The 24269-nt window shown below is 34.3% G+C and overlaps 2 protein-coding genes and 2 long non-coding RNA genes across 7 annotated transcripts in view; 2 read left to right on the top strand and 2 right to left on the bottom strand.

The window, feature by feature from the left end:
• The window catches only part of LOC147845619 (uncharacterized), a 388114-nt gene extending 385425 nt beyond the window's left edge, over positions 1-2689 (top strand). For all 3 annotated transcript variants that reach the window (XR_015480733.1, XR_015480736.1, XR_015480738.1), the window contains one exon: positions 1990-2689. This is a non-coding gene — a long non-coding RNA (uncharacterized LOC147845619). The remainder of the gene's footprint in view (positions 1-1989) is intronic.
• Positions 1-24269, bottom strand: part of LOC147845618 (uncharacterized) — a 349241-nt gene that overhangs the window by 242173 nt on the left and 82799 nt on the right. The window lies entirely within an intron of this gene.
• On the bottom strand, positions 9986-11587 carry hoxb13a (homeobox B13a). The gene is given in 2 exon segments (NM_001044912.1): positions 9986-10397; positions 10830-11587. Coding segments are annotated over 2 exon segments (912 nt in total). The 5' UTR covers positions 11494-11587; the 3' UTR covers positions 9986-10149.
• Positions 21982-23855, top strand: eve1 (even-skipped-like1). 2 transcript variants are annotated; one of them, NM_131114.1, is given in 3 exon segments: positions 21982-22190; positions 22412-22650; positions 23009-23790. In NM_131114.1, coding segments are annotated over 3 exon segments (672 nt in total). In that variant the 5' UTR covers positions 21982-22186; the 3' UTR covers positions 23438-23790.

The raw sequence follows: 24269 nt of genomic DNA, 5'->3' as shown, positions 1-24269 counted from the left end.
CAAATGCATTAAGCAACATAACTGATATGAGCAGCATGTTCTGTGAGCGTCGCAGTTATATGTGTCAGCTATGCATATACTTTTGTATAATAGTTAGCTTCATGGAAAGACCGCAACATTTTTTAACTGTGTTGCAGTCAGAGATATTTAAATATATATGCACAGACGTACGAGAAGTATTTGTTGGGGGTGTTGTGTTCGTATAGCTATATTGTATTATAAACATATATAGGCTAGCTGTTTACATGAAGTACTGCGCAAGAAAGTTTTATATTTACGCTAAATTAATTATCACTAGCATATTTTAAAATAAATATAATTTAAAACAATTTACTGCAGAATTAGGCGTTCCCTCCTAGGTGCGTTTCTCATACATTGTACCAATCCGTTTGACCTTTGGAATTAGGAAAATACACGATTGTTTTACAGTTGTGTACACCTCCAGCTGCCAAATCCTACGTTTCTTCGTTTTGACTTTCATTCGCCAGCAGGAGGCAGCGTGATCAAAAACGATTATACTTACATTGCCTTTCGTATTTAAAGTCATGCGAAACCTAATTATACACATCATGCTCACTGTGAACAAGCCAAATGAACAAGCAAATATTAACACATTAATTTGTAAACTTTAATACTATTGCGGAGTTTGGCTAAACAATATATAGAGACAATATGGGAAAATGTATCCTAAAATGAAAAACTCTTTCGAATATATTGTTGAACAAAGATTTAATTATATCAGAATCAACTTTCATGTTTTTTCATGTTCATAATGTTAGTGTTTATTTAAAATGACACACATCTGTTACTGTTTTCATTTGGTTCTTTAATGATTCACTAATACACTAACAAGTTATAAATGTGTGCAGATGGGAAACGTAACATTTCATTTATTTGTGAACCGCTAATATCAGAACCACTGTTCTACATAACATATATTTTCCTAAATTTGCTTTTAACTATTTAAAAAAAAAAGATTACTGTGTGTGTGTGTGTGTGTGTGTGTGTGTGTGTGTGTGTGTGTGTGTGTGTGTGTGTGTGTGTGTGTGTGTGTGTGTGTGTGTTTGTGCGCGCGCGCGTGTGCATTGTTGCGTGCCCTAGATGCCCATAATTCCCTTGTATATTTTGAAGTAAATAATAAAATAGTCTATATGAAACAAACAAAACACATTTGTACTGGACAAGTATGTAAATATTCTGAATAACATGTTGTGAATTTCATGTCTATTCAGTATATTTAAGAAAGTATATTTTATGCTTCATCAGTTGTGGCTAATGGGTACGAATTCACTAGAATCGTACGAAAATGTACGATTTTTTCTTCTAAGAAGTCCACCAGAGCGATGTAGTTTCCGCCCAACTACATCGCTCAACGCAACATACTTATTTTACATTTCAGTTTGCACATAATGTACACTACCTGATATGTACAATAATATACAGTAATATAATATTAGTGTATTACTATAATATACACTAATAATATACACTACCACCACCTATCAACGTTTTAGGAACAACAAATAATAACTTTACTTCTAATTGATCATTTGGTATTAGAAGTATCTTATATGAAAATATAATGTAGATTACACTTATTTTACCAAAATAAGATATGATCATGCCTTAATTTTTAAATATTTAATTAGGACTGTAAGGTCTGACTTTGCTTAGACAAAAGTATTATTACTTAACATAAATAATGTACAGTATGGAATATAAAGTCATGGTGCAGTGAAAAGAGAATTAATATTGTGTATGACTGCAATGAGGTTCGAGGACTGCAGCCATACATTTCTGCAATGACTAAAATAATGTATTAATAAAATCATTTGGAATGGCAAAGAAAGTGTTCTTGCAGGACTCCCAGAGTTTATCAAGGTTCTTTGAATTCATCTTCAATGCCTCCTTCATCTTACCTCAGACATGCTCAATAATGTTCATGTTTGGCGACTGTGCTTTTCAATCCTTGACCTTCTTTGCTTTCAGGGACTTTGATGGAGGCTGAAGTATGAGAAGGAGCGCTATCCTGATGAAGAATTTGTCCTCTCATTTGGTTTGTAATGTAATGGGCAGCACAAATGCCTTGATACCTCAGGCTGTTGATGTTGCCAAACAGTCTGCACATCTCTCGCACGCCCCATTCTTAATGTAACCCCAAACCATGATTTTTCCTTCACCAAACTTGACTGCATTCTATCCAAATATTGGGTCCATATGGGTTCCAATAGGTCTTCTGCAGTGTTTATGATGATTGGGATGCAGTTCAACAGATGCTTCATTCGAAACATACCTTCTGCCACTTTTCCAAATGTTCAATTAGAAGTCAAGTTATTATTTGTTGCTCTTACAACTGCAACGACAACAACGACAACAAGACTTTTGTCAGGTGTAGGTATACAAACAATATTGTGATAGGCTATATAGCGAGATACATGTTAATACATCTGTCCATTTGTTTTTTGTTTTTTTGTTTTTTTTCTCTCTACTTAGGCTACTTATTTTTTGATTTCTTTATTATCTGTTTTTGTAGCGTCACTGTCATTGTGTTTAACTGTGTATATTTCTGTCACAAAAAAGTCATCGTTTGTGTATACATACCTGACAATAAAGCGCTTTCTGAATCTTATCTTTTTCCTACATGAAAGTCGTGTTGAAATCAGTCTGAATCAATAAAAAGTAAAACAAACCTTCTGTTCTCCTTTTTGTATTTAATGTAGACTAGATTGTTGCACTTAATTCCACAAAATATAATATTAACTTTGCTGCAAAGTTGAAACGAGTAAGATTGTGTACTGAATAGCTTCTCATCTTCTGAATGTGGACATTTAGATGCCCCAGTCAAACAGAAACTACAGAACACTGCTTCATATTACCGCCACCTGTAACCAATGCAGACATTCTTACCCCATCACTCATGTGTTAAGCTCTTGACCGGATAATGCTCTTTGAAACCAATTTAAAGTGTTTAAGTCTTTGGAAGATATTACCAACCTTATCTAAAATGCAAACCAGTTTAATTTAGACAAATAATCTTAGGAACTTAATCGTATTTAGTTTTTCAACCTTGATAAATATTATTATGACAAAATCGTGCTGCAATAGATGTGTCCCAGATGACCATACATATATTAAATATGAACATTTCTAGTAGACAAGAATGTTGATGCCAGCTGAACACACAGATACTGACTAAATGTATTAAAATAATTACTGTTACAATATTACTGTGTCGTGCTTCCTGCTTTAAGAAGCCTTTTTTTGCTGGCCATACATCACGGACACAGTTTGCAAGTCTCTGAAAAAAAAACATATTTAAAAAGGCTTACTTTTACGTGCTTACTTAAACCTACGAAAGTACCCAAAGTAGTTTCCCCAAAAATAGAAAAAGTAATTTAGGACTCCGTGGACACGGAATTACAACCGAAAAGTCACGGTGGCGCAGTGGGTAGCACGATCGCTTAACAGCAAGAAGCTCGCTGGTTTGAGCCCCAGCTGAGTCAGTTGGCATTTCTGTGTAAAGTTTGCATGTTCTCCCTGTGTTTGAGTGGGTTTCCTCTGGGTGCTCCAGTTTCCCACACAGTTCAAAGGCATGCACTATATGAATTGAATAAGCTAAATTGACCGTAGTCTATATTTTTGTGAATGAGTGTGTATGGGTGTTTCCCAGTGCTAGGTAGCGCCTGGAAGGCATCCGCTCCGTAAAACATTTGCCGGATAAGTTGGCGGTCCCTGATTGATAAAGGGATAATAAATTATATGAAAGTAGTCATTGCACATAATGCCCACAAGGTTGAGCTATTGCACAAAATTTTACTTAAAAGTTGCTGTTGTTAATGGAGACAATATAAAATAAGAGAAAAAATTCCAGTCAGCATGTTTTCGACTTTGCTGACACGATACTTTATAAATAGCCAAAATCTCATATTGTGATTTATCTTTTCGAATTTACAAAAGTTTCTAAATTCAAAAGAATCATGTAAATATCGAATGTGCAAAGTTGTGAAAATGAGTTCTTCATTAAGCTGCCTGATCATAGCCTAAATTAATAATGTAAGATAATAAATATTTTAAAAATGCATTTCTAATAAAGCTTCAAATTTAATATTCAATTTATATGCGAACAGAAAATCTCTGTCAATGAACATAGTGAAGTTTTTACTGTTGTGTATTTCAGTGACGTTTTACAGCCGCCAATAGACAATTAAGTCAAAGAACACACGCCCAATGTCCTGGATGACTATCAGAGCGAGAACAATTCAATAAAGAGGCTTCCCGTAAACCCTGCAGTGGGTGTCGTCACCGAGAGACCGAGCGCTTTTTCAGAATCGTAAAATTTCAAGTCGTGTTCAAATAAGAAGCTCCACAATGAAATCTGGTGTGACCTTGCAGGACAGTGAAGGGCAAACCCTCAAAGAATTCATCACTAGACAACTTTGCTCTCTCTCTCTCTCTCTCTCTCTCTCTCTCTCTCTCTCTCTCTCTCTCTCTCTCTCTCTCTCTCTCTCTCTCTCTCTCTCTCTCTCTCTCTCTCTCTCCCGTCAGCGACATCTAATAGTATTACTATTTTTCCAAAATTGCAATGATCTGACATTGCATCACACAACACAAAGTGAAATGTTCATTAATTCGGAAATGAGACCAACTCTGTGTTGTAAGCAGTAACGACTAAATGCCAGTAGATGTCAGCAATAGGCCAGTTCATGCAAACTCATCAACAACATACATTCCTCAACTTAACACTCCTTTATTAAAGATCAGACAGTAAACGGGGATCATACGATGCTGCATGGGCAGCCTTATAAAGAGCATGTGATTAAATTTCTGCGATCATTTCTGCGTCATTTACTTCATTTTTACTTAATTTGTTGTATGCGTTTCTCAATTTCTTAAGCTGAAAACCAAATAGAATATTTTAATATTTGAAAAAATATTGGGAAGAATATTTTATCTTTGTTTTGTGGTCTGTATTTAATGGGATGGTGAGGGATTTCTCATGATGTCTTTGTTACACAAAATAAATAAATCGTGTGTTTTTATGTGCATGTTTTTTTTTCATTCTTTACTTGGGCTATGTTAAAATTCCACATACATTTCCCCCTTAGGGCACAATAAAGTATACAAACAAACAATCAAATAAACAAACATATTGTGTTTTTGTAGTGCCAGATTTATTACAATATAAATAAAAATAGTAGTTACCCAACTTATGACGTGAGATGATAGTATATGAAGTAGATTAAAATGCTACTTTTTTGGATATTTCTTTGGATATGTGAACATTTCTAAACATAATAGTTTTAATAACTCATTTCTATTAACTAATTTCTTTTATCTTTGCTATGATGAAAGTAAATGATATTTTACTAGATATTTTTCAAGACTTCATACAGCTTAAAATGACATTTAAAGGCTTAACTGGACTAATTATGTTAACTACGCAGGTTGGGTTAATTAGGGGAGTTTATGTATAACGATGGTTTGTTCCGTAAACAGTCGAGAAAAAATACAGCTTAAAGGGGCTAATAATTTTGACTTTAAAATGTTTTTTTTAAAAGTTAAAAGCTGCTTTTATTTTAGCCGAAATAAAACAAATAAGACTTTCTCCAGAAGAAAAAAATATTATCAGACATTCTGTGAAAATTTCATTGCTCTGCTAAAAATGGTTTGGGAAATGTGTAAAAAAGAACAAAAAATCTAAGGGGGGCTAATAATTCTGACTTCAACTATATATTATTATATATATATAATAGTATAAGTGTTAATGCGGGCGTGGTCAATTATAGGTTTTTACATCTACACTGCAGATGGCACCGTCACATTTATGCGCGAATGGTCACATCTGGATCGCATCCTTGGAGTGCCAACGGGCTTAAACAGCTGCCCATTACAGATCCCTGCACAAACCATCCGGGTGTTCTAAAGTCTTTGAGCTGGGAGTAGTTATATATTTTCAGAAATATATATGTACAGTAATAGCATGATGCATTCATTGGACCCCGGGTTAGCAGTCTCGCACTGTCATAGCAGAAATAAAAAGAGGGCTACAAAAGTCACCACGGTTTACTGGTTAACAAAAAAGAAAGAAAGAAATGTGTTTCGAGTAAAAAAAAAACGTTGATGAAACTTTGTTTTTTAGCATACCGATGCCCCTAAAATAATTGTACGTTACTAAAGCTCTCGATAGTCTCGATAGTTTCCGTGACAGAGAATAATGGAATAAATTAGGGCTAACAGTATCAGAGAACTCAGCTTCTTTCAAAACTCCGATTTATAAGGTCAGCATAATTGTAGTGCCCTGTAAAATTTCACACATGAGTTGCATGTTGCATGCCAATACATTTGGTTATTTTACTGCCATACATTTATGTTAATGCCTGTTTAGGCGGGGTGGCATTACTCTCCAACAAGAAAGGAGCAATGTGCAAAACCATGTGCTCAGTATCACTAATGTAAATCACTTCATTTCTTTCATGTAGACCTAAAGTTGAACAAATTTCTCCTAAATATATATATATTACCTTCGCTCTATAATTCTTTTTCGCACGAACATATTTCTTTCATATCTTTTCTCCCAGTAGGCTATAGCATACGCAGGCTTCCTAGATTTATTTTTCATTCAAATATTATTGTATTACATTTTAAGCAACAGGCCATTTCTAGAAACTGTAATACTTTAATTGGTCTTAGTCATATCCAGCATTGGTAATGAACGAACAAAAAATGAGCCTCGTAAATGGCTCTGTTATTGAACTGACTTCAAGACCAAAAAAAATAACTCATGTATTAGATGGAAATGTTGGCAACACTAAAGAGTCTTCAACAGTGAATACAAATATAACGTTTTTGTTCGTTTGTTTTTGTTTTAGCCTGATGAATAAATTCTTCCTCGTAACATTGTAAAATAAAAGATTTTTTTTATCTAAACATTTTACTCTTGCTTTGATTTGCAATTTTACATGTGCTTTAAATATGTAGAATTACAAATGTTTTAGTAGTTTGCCTAATGTGCAAAATTTAAAAATGCTGAGAAACGTGATACAGGTTATATTTACCAAAGTATGTTCTGCGTTAAAGACACGGGTTTAAGGACTAGTTGAAGAGTGATTTGTTCAGTGCGACTGCGAGTATGGTAAGAATATACTCCTCAGAATTGTGCATATCATTTTTTTACAAGATATCATAGGACAAAATAAATCCTCGTTTTATAAGTGTTAAAGACAACTATTCAAACATTTACTGTTTTGTTATATTAATGGAATTTATTTCATAACAGCTTGGTGAGAATTACAATTACAACGAAATTAGAATTACAACGAAATTAGAGGGATTTTATTTTACTTTAAAGTCTGAATGCCAGATTGTTAGAAAAAATAGATTAACCAGTAAGTAGTTGAAAGAGGCAATTATTAATACAAAGATGAACAAAATTGTTTGGCTATGCGCCAACTCTTTCATGACAACACTGCCAATGTATAAATCAACTTTAAATGCGAATATTTTCTGTTGTTGGGGGCCTTTCGTGCAAAGTCGTTTCCTCTCTTCTTTTTCCGGAGGCCTCCCTGTTACTCCAGGTCTATTGACCACCACTGGCCAGACAAGGTCCAGACTACTTACTGTTTACAAGATGTCTCAAGTTCAACTGTGAAGTCCGCCGCTTAACAAAAGTCTATCCGAAATGCAAGGGAGGGGGGGTGTTTTAGGGCTAAGGCGAAAGATAATGTGGGGGTGGGAAGCTGGACATGAACTTGGAGATAAGTCTGACATTCCTCACCTAAATAACCTGGCTGCAACTGGCAGCAAAAAAATAAAAATAAATAAAATACGTCTTTAAACATTGTCCTCTTGCTTTAATTTACAGTTTATATATATGACCTTGCAAAGGTATATACCTTTTCCCCATGCTCTTCAGCAATTCGGCAAAATTCACAAATCTCGTCTCGTTTGTTTTCTTTGACCTTAAAAGCAATATCTTACGACAACATTCAAAAAAATGTTGGTTCTCAACAAAAGTGGCACTTTTATTGTTAGTGTTGAAACTGGGCGAGCTTTGTGCGTTTTGTAAAGAGAAAATAAAACCGCTATTAAATCACAATATAAACTCAGACGCCGACGCACCGCTTGTTTGGATGCATTTGTCAAGTTCAGTGTTAACTAGAAGTGGAAGCAATAAGAACTTGGGACACTTTATGCTACCTCTGGGCTGACTGAGGACGACAACAGTAACGTTTATTAATTTGTGAAAATATTATTTGATAACGTTTGCAAAACGTTTGACATCCTTTGGCAAAAGTATGAGACTGTCGTGAATTAAATATTACGTAGACTAACAAAACACCAGAAGCAAAAAGGTTTTATTCATTCAGAACATCTAAAATGGTTAGATCTTGTTGTGAGGGCTAATTGAAATGCTTCGTTAAAAAAGGAAAAGACGACAAAACAACCATGAGCTACGGCAACTTCAGCAAACATTGGTCATGTGAATGTTGTGTAGTTATTCAAATTACACACATGAAAGTCAATGCTATATATTTATCAATGCTATATATTTATCAATGATACATAATACTATATATCAGCACCTATTTTCAAAATCTAGTATATACTATTTACACGAAATGTGTAAACTTTGTGATCGGATTTTACGCTCTGCAAGAGAACTGTTGCTAGAGAACTTTGCCATTCACCGTTGCATTTACAATTAAACCTGTACCAGTATAATTAGTTATTTTTATACTTAAATTAATCCATGTAACATCGTTTTTTATAGACTTAGAATTTGCGATTGACAAACTTTGAATAAAGAAGAGGGAACCTAAAAGTGGACTGGGGTTTGCCGAAGATGACAACGTGAAGCCGCTGAGTAACGATGGACCTTTTACACCCTAACTAATCTCGACCGACATTAAGTGCAGGTTGCAAAGGCAATAGGCTGCTGATCTGTTAACTGTCTGACAATTAAACTGCTCAGACTTAAACAGAAACGTAAATTAGGCCTGATGGAGACTATAAAAAGAGATCATCGTGCATAAATCTGCGAATGGTGAGGAAAAGGTAACTCTGCATTTGGGAAAAGGGGAATTTACAGACAATTACATTGAAACTAAAGAGAATCCCGCTCTGAATAAAAACCATAGATAGATAGATAGATAGATAGATAGATAGATAGATAGATAGATAGATAGATAGATAGATAGATAGATAGATAGATAGATAGATAGATAGATAGAAATCTTGGAACCTTGAATGTTTGTTGTACAGCAATGTAAAAAAGATATGTCTTATCTTTTATCCTGACTTTCAAGGTCAAGGTTAAAAGCTGATTTGGTGCATCTTCTGTCATCGAGCGCCCTCTCCTTTTCGGCCAAAAGAAATCATCAAAACACTCCCCGCTCGCTTAATGTGAAAAGCAAATCCCATACCGTTAAGTTTTAAAACCACTGTCCACTCTTAAATACTAAAAATTACAGCGACTGTTAACTTCTCCAATCTGTCATAATTTTATTCTCTTTTGAAGGTTTTATTTCCATGGTACTTTGAGTTAGAATACGTGTTAAAATCACGCAAGATGTAAAACAGCATAGGACTTAAAATCCTGAGAATTTTGCAAGAGTTAGATTAATTTAACACTGTCATCAGTGATAAGATTAATTTGCCCACAGAAGACTGAAAATACACAACATTGAATGAAATTAGGCCTAATAAATAACACCGAATTTAGCGAATGGAATTAATACATTTATTAAGGTTTGTGGTATATGTTATTATGTTTAACAAGAGATATAGACATTATATATAAGTATTGGCAGGTATTGAGTATAAGCTTTGGGACTACAACAACAACAGCAACAACAACAACATTGACAAACCTAACATTTAAATGCAAGCAAAAAGAGAGCTACAAGACTCAAACAAACACAGTTACATATATAGGCAGGCACGTGCGTTATTTACAAGTTATATTGTCCTTCGATGTTTTTTTCCATTTTATTAAGTTTATTCATTTTTTTATCCATCCATTTATTTGTTTGGTGTAAATGCGCTGAGAGGAGAAAACATTCAACCCCCCAGTCCAAGAAAAAAGTCCTCCCTTTTTAAAACTTCTCTCAATTTTTAAGTCACCGAGAAAAACAAATGAGTTGTTCAAAGCTATGGCGCGGTGTTTTTAACTTTGGCAATGAACTTCTTTTCCTTAACCCTCCTATTTTGAAACCAAATTGTGATTTGACGCTCGGATAAGTTGGTTACTGCTGAAATCTTTCTCCTCTTGTCCTTTGTGATGAATTTGTTGGCTGCATATTCTTTCTCCAGTTCCTTGAGTTGTACTTTTGTGTAAGGTATCCGCTTCTTTCTACCTCGACGGAATGAGCCCCCGTCATGTTGGTGGGCCACAACATCTGGAATGAATAACAAAAAGGTTTATTATTCAGACTCATTCAGTGTATTTCTGAACCACGTTTAAAATTTTGTATTTGTAGATGTTCAGAGTTGATCACTTTAATTAGATCGTTTTAAAAATTATTTAATTGCAAGCTGATTTTTATTTTGTGTGCTTTAGTAGTTAAATGACACTGTTGCTTCTTTTTACTTCAAAACTTCATATAAAGTACAATTTGCCTTTTGTCTGACCATGAATACAGAGAGAGAGAGAGATTTCTGAAAACTGGATATTTTAACATTTAACAATATGTTGTTGTTATTATTATTATTATTATTATCATCATCATCATCATCATCATCATCATCATCATCATCATCATCATCATTATTATTATTATTATTATCAGCATCATCATTATTAGCGTAGTCATCAAATATAAACATTTTACCTGCTAATGCAGACTTCCAGAGATGACCCGCCTGGCCCTGGTCCTTGGAACAGTACATCTGACTACCCCATCCGTTAGCCAGTGCCCACGGTTGGTAGCTGTCCATTGGCAGGAGACTATCGTGTCGCGGCTCCCCAGTTCCAAGCGTCTGTACAACTGACACATCCAAATAACTGGCCATGGACTGATAAGGACTGGGATAGCTGTGGTAAAAAGCAAACTCTTTAGCCCTGGTAGGATATTCTTCAGACGTGACCGGGGTATCCATGTATTTTTCTGCAGTGTAGCTGAGTGCACTCGGCTGCGTGCAGGATTTGAGGGAACCCCGCCCCATTCTGCAAGGATAATAGCTGTTGCCAAAGTAGCCGTACGGGATGGGACCTGTGGACGAGGCCTGTGGAACTGTTGGGCAAGGTGTGCACTGCTTTCCCGACTCCGCCGAACTTGAAGTCGATACGTCCACAGTGGGATAGCTGGAGCCATGGACAAGGCTAGACGGGTGACCACTCAACGCCGAGTGGGCCATCAGATTCCTGCACTGGTTGGCTGCAAAATTGCCGCTTCCAACCAAACCCTCCATATTCTTCAGCTCATCCAAGTTGTTTTCATATACAAACATAACCGTGTCTGCCCAGCGAGGATTCAGGACCAGGGAGGTGGTCATAGCACGCTCACCATTCGGACGGAAAATTATGTTGCAAAGACTCCAGTCCAAAGCAGGACACTCAGTTACATTGGTACAGCTGCATTGACGCAATGGACTACAGTCTGTATTGCAGCGCCTTCATTGGATGAGAGCAGTACCACGTGACGTATAAAATAAACCTTGGGTGAAGAATGTCAATTTTTTTTTTCTTTGTCAAGCCCGGATTAAATATCCAAAAGTAATTTTCAAACACTGCATTGTTGCATTGCCTATATACATGAATACACTAGTACATGTTTTTCTTAGATCGCTGAGGTAGAGTGATAACTATTTGACCTTTACCTGTTTTTTATTTTACTTTTAAGTCATTGCAGCCATACATATATTGAATTATGAATTATTTACTCAACAAATATGATTAAAATATATTTTAAAAATATATTCAAAATTTGTAAGTTTTATTTGTTCATAAAACTTTGTTCAGTGTTGTTGACATACACTGTCTCCGCACTAACTTTAAAAAATATAATCTGTATAGATACATTCATGGCGACTCTCTTGCCAATCATCAAACATTATAACGATTTCTCTCACCACCTGATTATAAAATGCAATAGAGATGTTTAAATAGGTCATACTTTTTATTTAAGATTTAATTACACATTGGCCAAGTACACGTTGGTATGTCATTAAATCATTACAGACACTTTAAAGGCCTATAATCAACTGTGCCAAATGTATAAATTATTTATCATTACCATAAAAATGAAAAATCATAACTTGTTTCATACATCAGCTTGAAGAACGCCTCGTACTATTTTATGAAAAGTCATTGCCTATACTTGAAACACGCCGCTGGAATAAAGAGGCAAACACTTTCAAAATGGTTCCCTGTTCAGTTATCACTCAAACGTTTGCTTCTCCAATATGCTTTTGAGAAGTTTAACTATATGTCACAAATTATTTATTCTTAAAATTACAGAACAAATCACAAAATGTATAAATTCTCACAGATATCTTATTGTTAATAAATAAAACAGTTATGCGCTCGTTTTAATATTACATTTAGTCATGAGGTTACCCAGAAATACACATACACACACACACACACACACACACACACACACACGCACACACATTATATATATATATATATATATATATATATATATATATATATATATATATATATATATATATATATATATATATATATATATATATATATATTTATATATATAAATGAGCAAATAATAAAATGTGACACTTTTCCGTCAGAAAAGAGTAGAGTAGTCAGTGTTTTAAATTTGAAAATCTGGATGCGTGAACAAGATAATTAAGGACAAAATGTGTATAAACAGAATTAAAACTCGAGAGACATTCGCCTAAGCAAATACCCAATACCAAACTATTTGGGGTGGAGTTAGCTAATGTTTTGTTTATTGTTTTGGCCTTGCTCAGCCCTGAAGCTATTTTTGTTTGCGCTTTTTTTTTTTTTTTTGTTAATGCAAACCTTTTCCGCCTTCTCACAATAAAAGAAACTTTAAGGTAATTTCAATCATAACCTTCTGACAGTTTATTTATTTATTTTCTTTAACTTTATGTTCAACCTCAGCCCTAGACATTTAAGGTCGTAACACTATTAAGACAAAAAAAACTTAATGTGACTAATAAAGCACATAAAGCAATTACACAGGCAACTTTAATAATAATAATAATAATAATAATAATAATAATAATAATAATAATAATAATAATAACTACACTAATGTTTAACAAGTAAATTATATTTACTCATTGCTTTCACGTTGATTTTTATGCTTATCTAAAATATTTTCAGAAAAAGATTGAATGCACATGTCATAGTTTGTGGAAAATTGATTTGTATAAGAAATAAGACTCTTCCTCTTTAATCACCACACACACACACACATATACACAAACGCACACACGCACACAGACACCTCCCCAGACTGCAGTCTTTACATAGAGGTCAGGCATGGCCCTCAAGGTCAAGGCCAAGTTTAAAGGGATGAGTATAGCCCTCCCTGAAGGGCCAGTTTAGAAGGCAATGATAGACGCAGTCTCTCCTTAGGCAAACTACTCAAGTTCAAGGTTTCTTGGTTCGAGCTGGAATAATAAAGCGGCCTGCGGCTAAAAGAAATGACTCAACCGCTCTGAAAATGCTATTTAAATGACTTGATATTGTACTGCTCTGTCACAAATTAAAACGAAAATGAATCACAGTCCATGTTGTTTAAACACTGAATCATCAATGCATTCCCATTACCACTGCACAGCTGTTCCTCTGGGTTAAAGACACGAGTTTTTCTGTTAGTAGACAGGGCTCAGCAGCCTCACAACACATGTTGTGCTTGTAAGAGGCAGCTACTGTACCCAGGAAATGCCTTAATGGTTTAATTGTAAAAAGCCCTGCCCACGTACAAGGGGTCCTACAAGAAACTGTGTGTACAGTCCGTCCAGGATGAATTAGCTTAGCCTGCATCTTCTGAAGACGGCACAAATTCATTATGAACAGGGTAAGTTCTATAATCAGCATTTTAATACCATACTAAAATCCGACGTGATAAAACCTAAGAGCAAATTATACTTTAAATATACTTTCATTAAAACCACTCACGACGCAAACATGAATGCGCGAACAACGTTGTACGGAATATTGGCTGGAATATAAGTTTCTTAACGGATTAAATGTGTACTTGTTTAGCCTAACAAGTGAATTTGTGCTGGTTTATAGCTAAAACAAACGAGAATCTTTTAGCAGCTAAACACATGCTGGCTGCACATTGACTATAGACTATAGTCTATACTAGAACAAATAATTCTGCAGATATTTTAAACGAAACAAGACGTTCTTCATTCTGCTAATTCGCCCTATTGATATCCATATCAAACACATCAATAAATGTTATAAAATGAACACCTCCAGTATTACACTTTGTTAATCTCTAACCATTATTGCTATTTTTCTACATAGACGATTTGTACGCAATGCATTTGTTACAACAAAGCAAAGTTGTGTGTAAAACTCAACATCTTTATGGAAAATAGAGTGTGTTGTGCAATTTGCCCTGCTTTGTGCGTCAGCGAGCCACACAGTTCATACCTTAGAAAAACGAAATATTTTATGGCTATTGCCATATTGTAAAAATATTTTGACATCAAACTACCCCTCATGTCGTTCCAACCGTCTGCTCTACTGTGGAAAAAAAATTATATTGTGGTTCAAACGACATTGAGCCCAGTTGAATTACACCACATGAGCAAATAACACTAAAGCATATTTTTTTTAAATATCGCATTTTGTCATAAACGGAAAAAAAGAAATGGATTAATCTTCGCAACGACTTGAGGGTGAGTAAATGATGAAAGTATTTTAACTAAGATTTGAATAGCTGAAATGTTCATACGGATTACAAACGGCAAATAATTCTGGAGATTATTAGCAAAGCCCAACAAACTCTGGAAAGTGTCCTTGAAATAACTTTTGACCAACTGTCTCCCGTTTATTGTCATTTAGAATTTTGAAAAAGTAATCAATTTTATCTTTCTCAAAATATATAAAAACAAAAAAAAAGACATTTACTGAGTTGTACAAAGCAATTTGTAAAAGGTTAAAAAATCTGCAAGTAAGCGAAAAGCACATTTCACTTTATCTAAGCATAAACAAATTACATAAAAACGGCCAAAGTCATGGTCAAACTGTCACGGTTTATTTTAAATAAAATCTAATTTTCAACATTAATTAAAATTGAAATTTAAATTATATATAATATATTATACATTTTAGTAAATATTATTGATCATATGAGAATAAAGGGTTGCATTATTCGCACAATGCTAAATTTAGATGAAAAGAGATAACTTTTGTTTAATTACATTAATTAACTGTAGTTACATAAGGACATATCGTAATATAGCCTACATTTCATAATTATTAATTTATTATATAGGCCTACCATGTAATAGTGTAAATAATTAATAATGTGAGCCAATGACTATTCTTTAAATGAGCGGGATCCTCTCATTATGTTCTTCTGACTTCAATGGCAGGTCTAATCTGCACCAGTAAACTAGGGGTAACAAAAAACTTCATATATTATAATTATAATCACAATGATGCATTGACCTCCAACAGAACTAAGAAAATTCTTTATACAAGAGTTTGCTACAGTGATGATGATGCGAATGTTGGTGTGCGCACGGATATATTACTGTTCTTAACAAAGCTTATCGCATCTTTTCTCTTTAACAATTTCGAATAGCCTCAGAATTTGAAATATGATTTTAAATCGGCTAAATTAACAAATATTGCATCCACTTATACAGTGCTCAGCATATATAAGTACACTCCTCACAAATATCTTTTAGATTCATATTTTTAATAGGAAGCTATAAATATTACATTTGTGCATGTGCATTAGATTATTTAGTACTGAAGCCAAATCTGGAGCTTATCTAACAAAATAACTTACGAGAACAGTCAAAAAACTAGTACAGCCAAATCTATGTTATAGAAAAACATTAAATACACATTTTTTTTTAAAAAAAAGAGGAAAAATCTAAAGAAACCAAAAAAAAAATAACTTTTACTTTAGGTTTTGTAGGTTGTAATTTTTTTCAATATTTTCTTGAATTTCATTGTATTATCTTTCAATTTCTAAATATGTTTGGAGACTAAAATGCTATTTAAATAAATATATCTTTTTAATAAATCAGTTTTGTTTAAATGCACCAAAAATGCATTGACTATAGTCGCTGACAAATGGATACAAATATTCATTTTCAAAATGAAGTGTACTCAATTGTGCTGAGCCCTGTATACCAAATACTGTCATGACAACATTAAACTTTGTGTGGTGATAATTTTAGAACACATTATTAAGGGATATACTCCAGGCCATGAGTAAAGCTCCCATCATAAACTCGATCGCCTTAAGTCAAAAATCTTTAACCATGGCGTACTTTAATAATCTTTGCATCAGCAGCTTTCTTGGTCAGTGTGCACAGGGATCTGGGTTTCAACCCTTTTTACCTTATATTTTACATTGCTTTGCTTAACAATGGTCAGTATATGTTATTGCTGTTATTCATCCATTTACAGTTAGATAAAGGACAAGGTCCATGTATGAATCTTTCCAAAAGGCTGATTTGTGCAATCCAGGGTAACACTGAAGATGCCCCATACAATGTGAATTTACTTTTAAACTGTATCTTTAGCAAGTTGCTGATGCATCAGCCATTGTGCTTTTTTACCTGTTGTATCATAAAATGTCAAGTAAGAGGGTCTGTACTGGCATAAGAAACATATAGAATAAATAACTTTTTATGTAATATGCATGTGATATAAATAATTAACTATATTCTAGAAATCAACTCTTCTTTTTAAAATTCTATATTGACAATTCAGTTGAACAATTGAATAATGATCACAGACAACATCAACAGGTCCCCCGTACAAGAGTAACACTAGAAATGACAAAGCACCTGGCTCCCTATACGTGCCAATTTTCTGAAGCCTGTCTAACCCCAAAATTTTCATAAAAAATAAAAACTTAATAATAATAATAATAATAAAAAAAACTTTAATAAAATCTTTGTTAGCACACAAATCTGAAAACATGAACTGTCCACTAAACCTACATTAACAAACAGAGACAAACTACATTTTATAAATATTAAAATGTCATGAACAACTATCTTAGATTTTAAAAAAAGTTCATGTAAAATAAAAACAAATCTCACAGACAGACAGCCGGTGGCACAGTGGGTAGTACGTGCATCATACAGCAAGAAGGTCGCTGGTTCAGGTTGGCATTTCTGTGTGGAGTTTGCATGTTCTCCCTGTGTTCACGTAGGTTTCCTCCGGATACTCCGGTTTCTCCCACAAGCTCAAAGATATGCGATATAGGTGAATTGGCAAGGCTAAACTGTGTGAAATGAATGTATAGTGTGTGAATGAGCGTGTATGGATGTTTCCCTGTGCTGGGTTGCAGCTAAAAGGGCATCCGCTGTGTAAAACATATGCTGGATAAGTTGGCGGCTCATTCAGCTGTGGTAAACCCTGATTAATAAAGGGTCTAAGCCAAAAAGAAAATGAATGAATGAATGTTTGACAGACTTAAACTTGACATTCAAGTGAAATTACAAAATGATGTGCTGATATCTTGTCCCTGGGAGCATCTTACTCCTTATCTGTTCAGTAGATGGTAAGAAATTAAATTACCTCTTTAAAATCCAATGTAAGTTTAGTCAAGATAACTGAAATCCTTAAAGTTAAATAGAAAAAAGAAAGTACATACGATTTGACCTTATACAGATATCTTTCTACAAATATTTTTTCAATATGAAGAAATAATAGTAATGTGTGGAAAAGAAATGTCTACATTTAGGAGTTTAGATATATGTGCCTTAAATTACTGTGAAAAGACCAATTCTGTGGAAAAAAATGGATATACCGTAATGTAATGGATATAATGTTTGTACTGTTAAATGTTTAGCAATTAGGGTCAAGTTATCTGAATTGCAAATTTAAAAAGCAAAATGAAAACCTTGCAAAAAGATATGGAGATATGAGCAGAATGTTTTCTAAATGATGTACATTTTAATAAACATTTGTCTACTGCTCTTGGGTTCCAAATAAAAAAAATAGACAACAAATATCACATATATATCCAAAACAGATTCCCAGACCATTAAAACATTAAAACATTTTGTTTGTTTGTTAGTTTGTTGTTTGGTTGGTTCTAGTGAATAACCTTAAATATCTGATGTTCTATTGCAACAAAAAAGGTAGCATTTTTCACTAAGAGTTTTATTTTGTAGCCTCAATGACAAAAGTTCCTTTATTTAAATGTATTTATAAAACTTAAATGTCTGCAATATCCTATTTACTACAGTATAATAATTATACTTTCCCAGGGATGGGTTGCGGCTGGAAGGGCATCCACTGCGTAAAAACTTGCTGGATAAGTTGGCGGATCATTCCATTGTGGCGACCCCGGATTAATAAAGGGACCACGCCGACAAGAAAATAAATGAATGAATGAATCATTATATTTATAATAATAATACAATTATTCAATTCCACTGTCAGAATAATATCTCAAAACTGCTTGTAAGAGGAGTAGAACATACAGATTTATACCTTATTTTTTCTTAAATATTTAGGTGCCTACCTTAAATTAGTAAAACTACTATGAACAGTAAGCTATTAATAGAAATTAATAGTTGTTAAGGGATAAATAAGTTATGAAAATGTGCTGCTGAGATTATTGCCACTTTGACAAGCTATTCTGCCTCTAAATGTAAAATTTTCGCTTTTTTCTAAAGGTGTGATGATCCCTATGATGCAGTCATAAACTTGTAATACTTTGTTTTTCTTAATTATAAATAGGTGCAGGACATTTAAAAACTCAACCCATAACAAAAACACAACCAACAGACTTTGACCGCAAAAAAAGAGATAAACAAATAAAAAATAAAATAAATCATCAGTGAAAAAATAGAAATGTACAAAAAGCACTGAATACTGCATCAATGAACTACTTGTTAGTAAAATAATCATAACTATACTTTTACAGAGGATAAACAGGCTATATTTGCTCTGTAAATATGTTAACTGATTTTTTAAAGTGATTAACTGATGATTAACATATTTACAATATGTTAACTCTTTTATCAAAAAATAGGAAATGCATGTTTAAACTAAATAAAATGATTATATACACTGAAGGCTGGAATTGCTCAAAGTAATTTTAGATTATTTTAGTAATATTTATGAATAAAAATAGGCTTTTTATTTCATGCTACCCTATTTTATGCTACCCTACTTAATATGATAAATGGACGTGATTCTTACTTCTGTATGCCAAAATAAGAAAAATAAAAATTACGTGCTACGAAAAAAACCCAATTTAAAATTTTCTATAGAATCTACACAAAGAAATTCGTTCCTTTTGATTGAAGAGTTCTGCATCAGAAACAAAATTGTACATGTAGTAATGTCCGCAACTATGTTGAACGCTAAAGTCCGTTAATGGTTGGTTCAGGTGCACCTCTGGATCATACATTTGCCGCAGTGCACCAGGATCACAGCGGCTGCATTGATGCGCACAGGGAACAAATTTACGAGGTCGAAGATGAGAGAGAAAAAAGACACGCAAACAACAGAACAAGACCCATTTGCTACATCATCTTTATCACCCGTTTGCTACAACATGCTTCATTCAATAATACAATTATTTTAATATATTTTTTTAATTACTTAAACTTTAATTTTAAATCTTTGCTCTATATTGTACAGCAAAGTAAGCAAGTGCAACAATGGTGAAGGATATACATGCACTTTACACATGTATATGTCGCATAATTGGCTTCTCTATCCAATACCTAAATATTATAGAAGCTGTTGAATGTTTTCAAAAACAATTCAAATATGATTCCTTGCATTTGCTACATTTTTACGTTAAGTGGTTGTAAACAACCCATTTGGGCTTAATTTAAACAAACAAATTGAGTTACAGTTTAAATTCAACCCATATAAATACAAAAAAAAAAAAATAATTCAGTGAACGATCAGCACAATATCATAAATAAATCACCAACTAAACATTAATTAATTAATTTTCCTTCGGCTTATTCCCTGATTTATCAGAGGTCGCCACAGCAGAATGAACCGCCAACGTTTAATGTAAACTAAAATGTTTAAAAAACGTATATGAAGCACAAAGCAACCAATAAAGTGAATAATTATATGCATATAGAAAAAAGTTTTTAAAATTTTTTAATGTATCTGTTGAAATGTGCAGTCACAAAACAGTTCTTCCAAAATTCTGGAACCGTTCTCCAAAAAATATTTTAGCCAAACATTCATTAAAAGATAACCTTTTCCTTCGCTCGTTACTTTTTTGATAGAAAGAACTTTGTAATAAGGAACCTTTTCCACAAGTGGAGAACTTTTTCTTCATTGGAAAGATTCCACGGATGTTAAAAAGTTCTTCATGGGACCATCAATGCCATTAAAGAATGTGATTTCTTGGGAATCTCAAACATACTGTAAACATACCAAACTGTGTTTCTTGGTCAACGTGTTGACGATAATCAGATTTATTTACTCAATAGATACATACAATATTATGTTTTGTTTACTTGATTCATTTACTGATAAACTGAGTATCAGAACGTTTTAAATAAAGACACAGTATATATGTCTTGTCTGTTCATGAAAACGTCTGTCACCCCTTCTCAATATATGCGCCACTGCAAGCTACAGCCTCGGTGGAGCCTCTCCCTTAACCTGCAAGCGATCAAAGCAGTGGTGTATAACAATACAGCCATCAACTTGATATCGGGCTAATCTGAACCGCCATGGATAAAAGCATCATGGCCGAGACTGCAAACGGGATAAACAACTTTTTTTTTTAATGTTACATTTTTATGCTAAATTAGAACTGCAAAAAATAAATATATATATATATATATATATATATATATATATATATATATATATATATATATATATATATATATATATATATATATATATATATCGTGAAAGCTGATGTTGAAATACTCGAAATACAAAAGGCTATTTAAAAATATATAGAAAATACATATAAAGTTATCAATAAAAAGGACGAGAATTGTAGATTAATCAAAATGTTGATTTAAATTGTTGGTAAATGATGCATATAGGTCTACTTAAAGCAACCAAACTTACCAAACCAAATAATAACAAATAAGTAAATGCATAAACAATAATCTCAGTGACATATAAATCTAATTTTGGATTAATCAATCAAACAAGGACAATATAATGAACAAGACAGCCTATACTCAAGTATTTCTGAAAGGGGTTGTGAATAACTGTTTTGCTTATGCACTGTCATTGGGGTCTAAACAATACTGGACTCAAGTGACCTTCATAAAAAGTAGCAAAAAGAAATACGGTCAGATTTAGGTATCATGAGCCAACTCTTTGCTTTCAGCCATATCTAAGAAAGCAGTTGTAGTTCAATTTGAAAACCTATGTTAAATGCAATGGCAGCATGGGTGATCTGAAAGTGTAATTAGTTTATTTTAAAATTAAGAAATGCTCATGTTTTCTGACAATTTTCAACTAATTAACTTTCTATTCTTACTTCACGTATACATTTATACCCTCCAGAAAAGCTTTCTTCTCTATTACAATCTGTAGACCTCTACAATTTAGGCACATTAGGATTCTAATGATTGACTTCCAAAAATACAAACATCAAACGCCATGGAACAATCAGGGTTGGCCTATCTCAACGGGGAAGCCACTGTGACAGTATGCAAAGGGAGGTCGATCTTAATTCTACATAACAAAAAAGTACAAAGGCCAGTCGGAGACCAAAGACAATTTAACACCTCCCTCTGTCCGCGCGCCCCGGCGGCGCCTCAGCGGATAGAGTGCGTCTCTCATTAGTAACAAGATGGGACGACCTGAAAGATGCAGAGGTGAGGGAGGAGGGGGGTGGACAGCGACTACAAAAACAACTCATCTTTCCTTTCATAAACGAACTTGGCTTGGAAGAGAAACAGTGACGAGAGAGAATTGCTATTTTTTTAGTAGGGCCTGGTTTGGGAGTGTTTTGAGGACTATGAGAAATTAGTGAAAATCAATTACAGGAGTATTTGGATTGCGGAAGTGGATCCTAACGACAAAATGCGTAAGTAGCCTACAGCATCCATATTATAACAGCTAGATTAATGCACTTTTTAATTAGTAAAAAAAGCTTACTGTACAGAATCAAAATCTGTCCAGCGAGTTAATTTACTTAGTGAATTAACTTTGTGAGTTTACAGCACAAATCAGTCTTTCTGACTGTAATTGTTACAAAGCTATACGTCAAGTAAGGCATTGCCTAATGTAAAATATTCTTTTCAGTAGCAGAGGACAGGGAGTCACCAGTGTCTACTGTTGCTCATGCTGACAGTGACCAAGGAGAGGAAGAATGCCCTCGTATTTCACTACTGAATGGTATCGACCAAAGTCGGCGGCACCGGACAGCTTTCACGAGGGAACAGCTGACTCGTCTTGAGCAAGAATACTGCAAAGAAAGTTACGTGTCTCGACCCAGGCGATGCGAACTGGCGGCAGCCCTTAACTTGCCCGAGACCACAATAAAGGTAATTCACGATTCAGATCTTTTCATGCACCATGCAACCTCTGGCCTAACAAAAATTATGGATAAAATTATACAGCCTTCCAGCTGCATTTAAAAGTAATGTACTATTAAAGGTGCTCATTTCAGAATTAATTTAAGAAAAGTCCTCCAATTTAAACTTTAAGTTTAAGAGATCATTGTTTGTGTGTTTTGTTAAACTTAGGGTTACAGACAACCAGTTAAGCTATAAAATCAGACAACTGAACTATATCCCAACTATATCCCAATCCTGAAACCAAAACTTTAATTGTAAATCGACCATTACCTAATCCCACCAACTTTCCTTCACTAAGACACTATATTTATTTGTTTAACTACAGGTCTGGTTCCAGAACCGGAGAATGAAGGACAAGAGACAACGTCACAGTCTACACTGGCCAAATCCACTGGACCCGAACCTGTGTGCCTTCATGGTGGGTCAGACGGCTGCTGCTCTTCCCTACCCACTGCTGCCCCGCTTACCCATTCATCTATACTCTCATTTGGGCATGGGTAGTCTCTCTGGGTTTTCAACCCCCTACAGCGCCACCACAAGGCCAGTGGATACTTTGCACCTGCCTCCATCGACCTACCCCTGGTTAGGTGGTCTTCCACAACCAGCTCTCTATTCCCCCGTCCAGACAATGCATCATCCAGTAGGATGCCACTGTCCTCAATGCCTGCAATGGAGACCGGACCACCTGCTTAAACCTAGAGGGGGAGCTAGGACAGGCCTACAACCCCAAACCTTTGGCAGTGCTTCAGGATGATAGGACAGAAGCGTCTTTGCCATATTAAAAGCAATAGGCTACGCAGAAATGAAATTTGTTTATCGTTTACACTCCTGTGTCATTCCAGACCTGAATGACTAACTGACTTGTTCTCTCTGGGATAAGAAAAAATACATTTTGAAGATGGTTTTGCCCATACACTGAAAGTTTAAAGCTGTTGTATTTATGCATCTGTAAACTTATTCAGAACTGGAAAAACATCAGGATTGAAGAGCTGTTTTGTTGTAATCTTTTTGTATTATAGTTAAAAGTTTTGCTTACTTTTCTAAACAAATAAGTTTGTTAATTTTTCATAATGACTGTTTTGCACCTGAACACTGATACAAACCCATGTACATATGCTTTCCAAAATATATATGACAATATGGACTATTAAAATATTTATGGAAACATTTTATGTAATGTATTTCTGCCTTTTTCTTTGCCTGATAAACATCAACAACAGTAATAGGACTGTGGAATTAGTGCTTTACTCATTAGCATCCTCAAGCATTTAGAGCTAACACAACTCTAGTAATTCACACCAACACTTTTGTCACAGTTTAACACCAACCTGTTGGCCAAACAGCACTGTAATCTTAAAGACTACTTATCAACTTACAGACACAAAGCTCCTGTCATTATACTCCATGCTAGACACAACCTGCTGAATTATGATCTTGAACCATCTAAAAATCAAACAGCCTGTATAACCAGACAAAACATCAACAGCTAGACAGGAGTGGGTGTCTGAGACTCCTGAGCTACACCATGCTCTAATAAAAGCCTGCAAATGAACAGCCTGAAATAATGCAGAAAATATACTTAAGCC

This window comes from Danio rerio, chromosome 3 (assembly GCF_052040795.2).
Source record: "Danio rerio strain M-AB ecotype USA chromosome 3, GRCz13ab, whole genome shotgun sequence".
NCBI lineage: Eukaryota > Metazoa > Chordata > Actinopteri > Cypriniformes > Danionidae > Danio > Danio rerio.
This window is presented reverse-complemented; position numbering and strand designations above follow the sequence as displayed.